Raw genomic sequence first — 11,150 nt, 5'->3', positions numbered from 1 at the left:
CCAAGATCCCGAGAGGAGAATGGAGGAGAAGGGATTGCAGCATGGCCATCCCCCTGGGGATGATTTCTTGCTTTCTGTTTCTCTGTCTTTCTGGTGAGTGCACGCACCCTGTAGCAAAAATCTCTCAAATAATAATAATAATAATAATAATAATAATGCTTAGGGAAGTTATTTTCATTGCACAAATAGAGCTATTAAAGATTCAAAATTCTTTTCAACCATTGCAAGTAACACCAGAAACTGTTTGTTTTTTTGGAGGAGCATGTATACTCACCAGAGACATGGAGAGATGATAGAGGGCAGGAAGGAGGGGAATAAAGTGCTGCCGAATGGGCGTGGTCACGCCGTAATCCCATTTGAGGCATACACATACACAGTGTGTTTTTCAAGCAGCTAGGGCTAGGGTTCAAACCACACAGCTGGCCATGTAAGATGTGCCTCCATGAACTACTAGGCCATGTGGCCTGAGCTCATCCTTTTATGAACATTAATGGCTATTTTCCTTTACATTTACCCTATAGATTAAGTACGTTTTATTGTTCCATTAAAAAAAATGTTGGGGACCAGCAGTTAGCGTAATGGCTATGTCATTGGACTCCCACATAGTTGACCGTGGTTCGCATCCCAGACCCGGTGGCTTAAAACTCATGCCAGCACGTGTGCGTGCGTGCCCAAGATCCCGAAAGGAGAACAGAGGAGAAGGGATTGTGGCGTGGCCATCCCCCCTGGGGGGTGATTTCTCACTTTCTGTCTCTCTGTCTCTGTCTCTCTCTGTCTGGCGAGCGCATGCGCGCTATAGCAAAACCCTCTCCAAAAAAATAAAAACTCACGCCAGGCGCGTGTGCTTGCATGGCCAAGATCCCGAGAGGAGAATGGAGGAGAAGGGGTTGAGGTGTGGCCATCCCCCCTGGGGGGTGATTTCTCGCTTTCTATCTCTCTGTCTGTCTCCGTCTGTCTGGCGAGCGCACGCGCCCTATGGCAAAAACTTCTCCAGAAAAAAAAGTTTATTCCAGTGTTGCACTACAAGTATAACTATCAATCAATAAAATAGTATTATATTTAAGAAATTCAGATAATTGATAATTTTTTTTCTTTTTTCTTTTGGAGAGGTTTTTGCTAAAGGGTGCGTGTACCTGCCAGAAAGACAGAGACAGAGACACAGAAAGTGAGGAATCACGCCCAGAGGGAATGGCCACACCACAATCCCTTCTCCTCCATTCTCCTCTCAGGATCTTGGGCATGCACGCACTTGCACCCGGCTTAAGTTTAAGCCACTGGGTCCAAAACTCGAACCGTGGTCAACTACATGGGAGTCCAGTGACATAGCCATTACACTAACTGCCGGTCCCAACTGATAAATTTTAATGTTAGCCACCACAATAACTTTTGGGAAGGAAAATTACATTAGTGTTACCTTGAATGTTATACTGATAGTAATCAGGATCTTCTGATTCTTCCTTTACTGTCACAGCTGCCATTTCCAGAGAAATGCCTATAAGAGCAAATAAAATCATGTAATTACATGTCAAAGCATTCAGTAAGGTTATGGGGAAATCCCCCTCTTCTTTAATAATACAGTTATGGGACCAGCAGTTAGCGTAATGGCTATGTCGCTGGACTCCCATGTAGTCAACCACAGTTCAAGACCTGGTGGCTTAAACTCATGCCGGGCGTGTGTGCGTGCGTGCCCAAGATCCTAAGAGGATGGAGGAGAGGAGATTGCAGCGTGGCCATCCCCCCTGGGGGGTGATTTCTCACTTTCTGTCTCTCTGTCTCTCTCTGGCTTTCTTGTGGGGGTACACACCCTATAGCAAAAACCTCTTCAAAAAATAATATAAAGTTATGGGACCAGCAGAATATGTAATGGTTATGTTGCAGGATTCCCATGTAGTCAACCGTGGTTCGAGTCCTAGACCCAGTGGCTTAAACCTCAAGCTGGGCGTGTGTACATGCATGTGTGTGCCCAGGATCCCTACAGAATAGAAAAGGGACTGCAGTGTGGCCATGCCCCCAGCAGGTGATTTTTCACTTTTTGTCTCTCAGTCTGTCCAGCAAGCATACCCACCCTACAGCAAAAATCTCTAATAAATAAGTAATAATAATAATACAGAGTTACGGATAAATATTTACAAGAGTTTGAAAGGACAGAAGGTTGCTAGGTAACTCCTACCGAGCCGAAGTGTGAACCCTGGTAATATTCTGGAATTATTTGTGGCTATTATTTTTTTGCCTCTAACAACTTTGGAATAATAATAAAAAATAATAATCACATCTCATTTTGATTTAACATTTAAAATGTTTTTACAAACCACTGAAAATCACTTATAAACATCAGTTTTAATGACTCAATATCCCAAAGTAGAGGCAGTTTAATATTTAACCATTTTGATAATGACATTTTTTTCTTAATCAGTCCCCCTTATTATTTTATTGTATCTTGGAGGGGTACAAAGTACACCTTTCCACATAAAGCTTTGCCTGCAACCAGGACAGGTAATTTAAAGAATATCTCTGCAGTCGGAAGACTACATACTGTAAACTTCCATTTACACGAAGGCAGGGGTATTGGCAAAATATATAAATAAATAAATAAATTTTCTTTCTTTTTTTTTAAATCAAGCAGGTCATTGATTCTGGGAAGATGGTAATGAGAGGAGACAGGAGAGGGCCTCTCCAGAGTATTACTAACATTCCAAATCTTTTTTTTTTTTTTTTTTGGAGAGGTTTTCGCTATAGGGCGCGTGCACTCGCCAAACAGACAGAGACATAGAGACAGAAAGCGAGAAATCACCCCCCAGGGGGGATGGTCACGCCGCAATCCCTTCTCCTCCATTCTCCTCTTGGGATCTTGGGCACGCACGCTCACGCGCCCGGCGTGAGTTTTAAGCCACCAGGTCCAGGACGCGAACCGCGGTCGACTACATGGGAGTCCAGCAACATAGCCATTGCGCTAACTGCTGGTTCCCATAACATTCCAAATCTTCATGTGGGTACTGTAAGTTACGGAGGTGCCTAATCTTTATTTATTGAACTATATACTTATATTTTACATGTTGTTCTTTAACTTTAGTTAAAAGTTTAAAAAACAAAGAAGACCTATAGTCTTCAAAAATAATCTCTTCTGGGCAGCCTAACAGGGTTAGACTACAGGGGCTTTCAGACATGATATGCCAATTTCACTACATGAGATTTCTCTTTTCCTGTTCTGCAGGTAATGAACTAGGAAGCTGCCACTCCATTCTAACAGTAAATAAAAAGCGGAACAGATTGAAATACATTACCAAGAACTCTTCTTGGCTCCAAGAAAGAGGTATAGACACTGGGCAAACCACTGCCCCTCGCACGTGGAAAGACAGACAGGTGAATACTAGAGGTGAGAGCTTACAGACAGGAGCAGAGTCTGAAGAGTGAAATCTGTGCTGGTCTGGGTAGGAACGCCTGAACTGGAGCTGCAACAGATGAACTGCTGGAGCCTAGGTACGGACTGGCCTGAGAGTTAGCAACTCTAAGGGGATCCAGTCATGGTGGGGGAAGAAGGGGAGTATGCTTTTCAGAATTTTACCCTCCTGAGCTCTACCAGGTTCTCACAGTAAATAACCAGAGAAAAGTCCCCTCGTGCTTCCAGGCAACTGAGAAAGGGAACCAATGTCAAATAAGCCAGAGCATTCTGCACTTGTTCACAAACTCACCTTCAGGAGAAGCAGGATTTATCAGAGCCTAAAGGACCTGAGGTGTGGGCAATAACTAAGTCACCCCATTCTGGCCTTTCCACCCCACCGAATGAAGGGCATCGCCAACTCTAAGAAGCACGTGGGCGGTTCACAGTCCAGAAGCATGGGCTCATTAATGTCACTTTTTGTCCGCAAGTCCTAAATCTCTTTCTTCCTTCATTCCAAGAATAGATTATTCTCAGACAAGTTTAAGAAATGAACAAAAGGGAACCAGCAGTTAGCGTAATGGCTATGTCGCTGGACTCCCACGTAGTCGACCGCGGTTCGCGTCCCGGACTCGGTGGCTTAAAACTCACGCCGGGCGCGTGTGCGTATGTGCCCAAGATCCCGAGAGGAGAATGGAGGAGAAGGGATTGCGGCGTGACCATCCCCCCTGGGGGGTGATTTCTCACTTTCTGTCTCTATGTCCCTCTCTGTCTGTCTGGCGAGCGTACGTGCCCTATAGCGAAAAAAAAAAAAAAAAATCCTCTCCAAAAAAAAAAAAAAAGAAATGAACAAAAGAGCCAGACAGTACAGTCGGAAAGCACAATCCTCTGTGAGCCAGACCCACATAGGCAGGTTGTTGGTTCGCAACTGGAGACCTTCCTGAATACACCAGGCGTGCAAGTGCCCATGATCTGGGCAGGCTGAGGTGAGGGGTGAATGGCAGCACCAGGATCCTGTCAGGGAGGCTGTATCTCTGTCTCTCCCACTCATGGACTAAACGCTCTTCTTAAATATAAATAATAGAGACCAGCAGATGGCATTATGGTTACGTCGCTGGACTCCCACATAATCAACTGCGATTTGAGTCCCAGACACGGCAGCTTAAACCTCACGCCAGGCATGTGTGCATGCGTGCCCAAGATTCCAAGAGGAGAATGGAGGAGAAGGGATTGCGGCATGGCCATCTCCTCCCCCCACCCGGGGGGGGGTGATTTCTTGCTTTCTGTCTCTCCAACAAGTGCACACACCCTATAGCAAAAATCTCTCTCTCTCAAAAAAAAGAATAAATACATATACAGTCATTTCAGAGTATGTTCAACCACAAGACAGTCATAAACATACCAATCCTATGAAGAACTCAATAGTGAACTAGTGCTATCTGACTTGAGAAGATCTGTAGAGAACACTGTCAACCAAAGAAATAGCTCAAAAAGTACTACCTAGATACATAAAAGGATGCTTATCCCTGAAGCAACAATTGCTCTGGGGATAAAATGCTGGCAATTACCAAGGGGAAATTGTTTTGTGGCAGACAACACTATCTCTGAAACCCAAGGGATTCTGCGAGTTGCCTCTTAGACCTTCCATATCTCTCAGTAAAAATTAGTGAAAAATTGGGGCTAGCAGGGAGGCATGGTGGTTAAGGCACTGGACTTCCACATGGCCGACTATGGTTTGAGTCCCAGACCTGGTGGCTTGCTTTCTCACTTTCCCTCACTCTCATTCTCTGTTTCTCTCTGGTGAGCCCATGTGCTCTATAGAAAACCTTAAAATAAAAATAAATAAATTGTAAAAAAATAATAGAAAATCAAAGCAAACAAAAAAGCTGTATTAGGGATTCAGATGTTTCAGGAATGAAAGTTTGAGCCACAGGTAAAGAACTGTACCTAACAAAGGTTCTGGCTGAAAGCAAAGTAAACACAGCATTATGTGTAGTGAACTAAGGAAAATGCAAACATTTTGTGAACGAGTTGCAGAAATATGGACTCTACTAGTTAGGCTTATTTCAGTTCTTGCTCGTTCATGGTTGTGTTTGTATAAATATTATAAGTTTGTACATACTGTCTCTTCACTTGTGCATTCTTTTTATTTTTTAAAAAGGTTTTTACCATAGGGTACGTGTACTCGCTGGAGACAGACGGACAGTGAGGGAATGTGAGAAATCACCCCCTGGGGAGATGGCCATAACACAATCTCTTCTCCTCCATTCTCCTCCTGGAAACTTGGGCATGTAAGCACATGCACCTGGCATGATTTTGAGGCCACCAGTGGCAGGACTTTGATGAGAAAGAGACAGAGAGAGAAAGGGAAAGCGTGAAAGCAAGCTGTCATGTCCAGGACTCAAGCCATGGTCAGCCATGTGGGAATCCAGTGCCTTTAATGACCACTTCACCCGCCAGCCCCTACGGGTTTCTTTACCAGTAACAACTTTAGATAATATTCAAATAGTTTAGTACTTGAGGAGTAATTATGTAGCTCATGATGGGCCAACAGGTGGTGTGGTAGTTAAGGTGCTAGATCTCACATGACTGATTACGCGGTTCAAGTCCGGGGCCTGGCAACTTGAGAACATGCTGGGCACATGTGCATGTATGTCCAAAAATCAAAGAGAAGATTGAAGGAGAAGGGACTGCAGCATAGCCATCTCCCATAAAAGGGTAATTTCTCACTTTCTCTCTCTCTCTCCCACATGTGCCTATGGCAAAAATCTTTAAAAAAGAAAAAAAGAAAGTCCGCAACTAGATAATAAATCAAACTCCCAGAGATGAACATGATGACTGTTGGATCATCAGGTCCCTTCGTTCTGATGAGAGGGCCAAAAGTGGAATTCTCTGTGGGAAGTTAGGCCAGATCCTGTTCGACAGGAATCACTGTGCTGTATTAGGGACGTGCAGCTCTATGTGGAGAAGGGTGTGTGCAAATGCTGAGTAACCGAGGGGGTTAAGCCTGGGCTAGACTTTAACACTGTTACCCCTCTGTCCAATCCGCCCTTAGTCTCTGAAGTTTGAGCCCTGCAAGCTAGGTGCTGGCACGAGCACATGCACGATCCAGAGAAAGTGGAGAAGGGACTACATGTGGCTGTCTCCCCTAGAGGGTACTTTCTCATTTTCTCTCTCACTCTCTGGCAAGCACATACACCCTATAGTAAATTTTCAAAACACAGTAAGATTATGGTTATCATCACAAAACTCTATAAATGTATTAAACATCTTTTAATTTTATACTTAGAATATTCAGGTCAATTTGGGGGTATATAAATTCCATCTCAATCTGTCCCCCCAAAAACCTATATGTAATAACAGTGTAACTATGATATTTAAAAATAAAGAATTCTATACCAAAAAATAGCTTAGTATTGAAAATTGTTTCCTTGGAGAGTGAAACATGAGTATACAAAGGGAAAAGATGTGAGAGGGTATTGGGACCAGAAGTTGGTAATGGCTATCACTGGACTCCCATGTAGTCTATCACAGTTCAAGTCCCAGATCCGGTGGCTTAAACGCACGCCAGGCGTGAGGAGGAGGGATTGTGGCGTAGCCATCCGCCCCAGGGAGTGATTTCTCGCTTTCTGTGTCTCTGTCTCTCTTGTCTTTCTGGTGAGCGCACGCGCCCTATAGCAAAAACCTCTCAAAAACCTCTCAAAAAAAAAAAGATGTGAGAGGATATTATACTGATACTTGTAAAAAGCAATACAGAATTGGTTGACATTTTACAACAACAGGCCTAAAAATGAAATTTTATCCATAAACATGTAATTAGCAGCAAACTTCTGGCCATCCATCACTTACTATGCAAACCTCTTTTAGGGTTTCCGAGTATATAATATGATAACATTAACAAATGATGTCACAAATAGAATGAATCTGTAGCAATTTCTCACCCAAACAATACAGTAATTTCTCATCCTAACAATACAGTCATTAATGAGTCAAAATAATCTTCTGAACTAAGGAAAGGCACCCTAATTTCATAACTGATTCTGAAAGCCCCAGTACATACCAGAATCTTCTGTGGGTTCAGTTTTCACTTTGATGGACCCACAACTGAAAGAAGAAGGAAATCCGGTCAAGCCACACCATGGTGAGAGCGGGGGCACAGTACGCGAACGCACCGCGGCGCACAGCGAGTCACTCACTGACCGCGCTGAGAACAAACTGACTGCTTTCATAAACTCTCATCTGAACTTAGCACTTTAACTCCAATCTGCCTTTTGTGAGAAAAGTGTAACAAAACCACAGAGTGGCATATTAACTTCCGAGTTGCGCTTTACGGCAAGGCTTTCTGATTCACAGTATGGTCGTCAGACCAAACGTCACGTCGGGTTTCACCTAGAGACTACTGTTCAGAACTAAGTCCAAAGTAAAAATTCTCCAAGTGATTTAACTGCATGTGAAACTGAGAGATCTATCATAAGGCCTTTTTAATATTCTAATATCTCAATAATCTGAAAACTAAAATTTTGTGGGGGGGGTGAAGTGTTAGTATTAATGAAATTATGTTTTACCTTCCTCCTGGAGACAGTATTGACCTTTCAGCATCTGTGACCATCACACGACCGCCTATGTTTAAAAAAAAAAAAAATCAGATGTAGACTCTCCCAACACTTCTAATATGATCAATATTTCCAAAGGCTTTAAACATAGAAAAACTGAGGACAAGTTATTGGGAGACCGTGGAGTCTCCCAGCTCTGGGTCATACTAGGATATGTAATGTATTAGTTATAAAACACTATACTTCATTACAGGTGACAATCTAACAGCTTTTCACCCCTCACCCACCAGCATCTTCCTTTTAATGAAAAAGTTCATTTTTTCAGTGAGATGGATACAGAAATTTATCATTTCTGTAGAAAGGTAGAATAAGACTGCTGAGGCGCCTATGTTTATACAGATTCCTATTAAGAGTAGATCTGGGGAATCAGCAGTTAGCGTAATGGCTGTCGCTGGACTCCCACGTAGTCGACCGCGGTTCGCGTCCCGGTGGCTTAAAACTCATGCCGGGCGCGTGTGCGTGCGTGCCCAAGATCCTGAGAGGAGAATGGAGAAGGGATTGCAGCGTGACCATCCCCCCTGGGGGGTGATTTCTCGCTTTCTGTCTCTATGTCTCTCTCTGTCTGTCTGGCGAGTGCATGTGCCCTATAGTGAAAATCTCTCCCAAAAAAAAAAAAAAAAAGAGTAGATCTGGGGGCTGGCCCTGTGATCCAGTTCCCACACAACTGACTAAGTGGTTTCAATCACAGCCCCAGCAGCTTGAAAATGTGCCAGGCATGTGTGCCTGCATGCCTAAAATTCCAACAAGATAGGAAAAGGGAGGAGAAAGGACTGCAGTGTGACCACATTCTACTGGGGGGATACTTTTTCTCTCTCCTTCTCTCTTCCCCTCCCTGGTGCAAGCATATGAGAGCGTTAGCACAATTTTAAAACGAACAAAATTAGGTGCCAACAGGTAGCTCGGTGGTTAAGGCTCTGGACTCCCACATAGTTGATCATGGTCTGAGTCTTGGACCCCATGGCTTGAAACTCACGCCGGGCACATGTACGTGTGTGCCCAAAATCCCAAGAGGAGACTGGAAGAGAAGGGATTGCAGTGTGGCTATTCCCCCAAGGGGGGAGTCAGTACCTTAATCACCATGCCACCTCTGGCCTCCAACTATTCTTTAAGAAATAACCAGACGTCTCAAGTCTAAAAATAAGTTTCTAGAGGGACCAGCAGTTAGCATAATGGCTATGTCGCTGGACTCCCATGTAGTCAACTGTGGTTCAGGTCCCGGACCCGGTGGCTTAAAACTCACGCCGGGCGCGTGTGCGTGCGTGCCCAAGATCCCGAGAAGAGGATGGAGGAGCGTGCGTGCCCAAGATCCCGAGAAGAGAATGGAGGAGAAGGAATTGCGGCGTGGCCATCCCCTCTGGAGGGTGACTTCTCGCTTTCTGTCTTTCTGTCTCTCTCTGTATGCCTGGCAAGTGCACGCGCCTTATAGCAAAAATCTCTCAAAAAAAAAGAAAAAAAAAAACAAACAAACAAGTTTCTAGAATAAAATGTAAAATGCTGTGCCCATTTAAAACATTTCCCAGAATACTGATCACAAAAAAATATGAATTTTCACAAAAAACTGATCAAGTATATGAAAGAGTGGATATGTTAATTAGCCTAACACAGCCACTCCACAATGGAGACTCGGATAAAACTTCATGCTGTAGGGCTGTGCTGCTCAGTGGTGCTAGACCTGTACAAAAGATGGCTGGTTTGGGTCACCGGATGGCCTGAACACGCTAGGCACACATGTGCCCATGATGCGGTAGACTGCAAAGCTGGGGAGGACTGCATTCTGTTGAGGGTGCCTTTTATTTTTCTTTCTCATGAAATTCATAGACAAAACAAAAAAACATGTTATACACAATAAACACGTACAATTTTTATAGCAATTAAAAAATACGCAAAAATTTTTAAGTCAATTTGAATTCAAACATGACAAATAAAATCTTTTTCTCAATATTAGAAAGGGCACAGAAAAAAATCCCACAGGTGACATCACACTTAATGGTGAACAACTAAATGCTTTCTTCTTCACGCTGTGAACAAGGTGGTGTATGCTATTATCACTATTATTTAATATTGACATTCTAGCCAGGGCAGCAAATTAGGACTCAGATTGCAAAGAATCGGATAAATCATCTTGGTTCTCACAGAACATGATCTGCTAGAAAGCTGAGAAATAATCATAGGGTCAAATCCTGCCTCCACGGCCCAGCAGGTGGTGTGGTAGTTAAAGCGCTCGACTCCCACATGGGTAACTGCGGTTAGAGTCCTGGACATGGTGGCTTTAAAATCACTAGGCATGTGTGTATGTGCCCAAAATCCTGAGGGGAATGGAGAAGAAGGAACTGCAATGTGACATGCTCCCAGGGGGTGATTTCTCACTTTTTCCCTCTCACTATTTCTGTCTCTTTCTCTCTGGTGGGCACACAGATCCTATAGCAAAAACCTTAACAAAAATCGTGCCTCCAATGAACTTGCACAGTGCCTTCTCTGAACCATACTCCCAGTATGGCTACTGTGCTCTTGCCATGGTCATTTTATGGAATTTTACCCCTTCCTTTACACTTTCGGCACTCAAAATCTTTAATATGTATATCCCTCCCCACCAAATCCTGAGTCCAATAATGCTCTGCCTGTTCAATGAACATCAGGTAAATTAAATCCTACTGGTAATAATGGGAAATGAGGGCAAGTCCACCATGACCTTATCTATTTCAAACATAAAACCTGGAGTCCATCATGAAGGAAGTGACGAAGCTAAAAACAAAGTCTCTACTTTGTTAGTTCAATGACCCTTTCATTGGTTTTTACAGCTAGCATATATAACACCTACTTTCAAACGTCTTATGCCACAGTCTCAAGGAAAATAAACAAGAAAGAACTAACATGTATTAAAATCTAGCAAAACAGGAACCCAGTTAGCAAATATGTAAGCAAAGCAATCACTCACCTAGGTGTTTCTTTGGCTCTAGGAAAGGTCTGCATCAAAACAAAACAAAAAGCTATATATGAATACACAGAATTAAGATAAAGCATAAATTTAAATGACTTTAGCTTTAACCAAGAATTATAAAAATACATGGGACCAGCAGTTAGCGTAATGGCTATGTCGCTGGACTCCCACGTAGTCGACCACGGTTCGCGTCCCGGACCCAGTGGCTTAAAACTCACGCCGG

The 11,150-nt window shown here is 43.4% G+C and overlaps 1 protein-coding gene across 11 annotated transcripts in view; it reads right to left on the bottom strand.

Moving 5' to 3' along the window:
• The window catches only part of GTF2I (general transcription factor IIi), a 99,195-nt gene that overhangs the window by 69,000 nt on the left and 19,045 nt on the right, over positions 1–11,150 (bottom strand). For 9 of the 11 annotated variants that reach the window (XM_006154995.3, XM_006154996.3, XM_006154998.3 and 6 more), the window contains 4 exons: positions 10,925–10,953; positions 7,942–7,996; positions 7,437–7,480; positions 1,415–1,492 (listed from right to left, as the gene is read on the bottom strand). In XM_006154995.3, coding sequence (XP_006155057.1) covers positions 1,415–1,492; positions 7,437–7,480; positions 7,942–7,996; positions 10,925–10,953 — 206 coding nt within the window. The remainder of the gene's footprint in view (positions 1–1,414; positions 1,493–7,436; positions 7,481–7,941; positions 7,997–10,924; positions 10,954–11,150) is intronic. The other 2 variants (XM_006155002.3, XM_006155004.3) reach the window with 1 other exon arrangement.

Source organism: Tupaia chinensis, unplaced genomic scaffold (assembly GCF_000334495.1).
Source record: "Tupaia chinensis unplaced genomic scaffold, TupChi_1.0 Scaffold000429_1, whole genome shotgun sequence".
In the NCBI taxonomy this organism is placed as follows: domain Eukaryota; kingdom Metazoa; phylum Chordata; class Mammalia; order Scandentia; family Tupaiidae; genus Tupaia; species Tupaia belangeri.
Note: the sequence above shows the minus strand (reverse complement) of the source record. Positions and strands in the feature narration are given on the sequence as shown.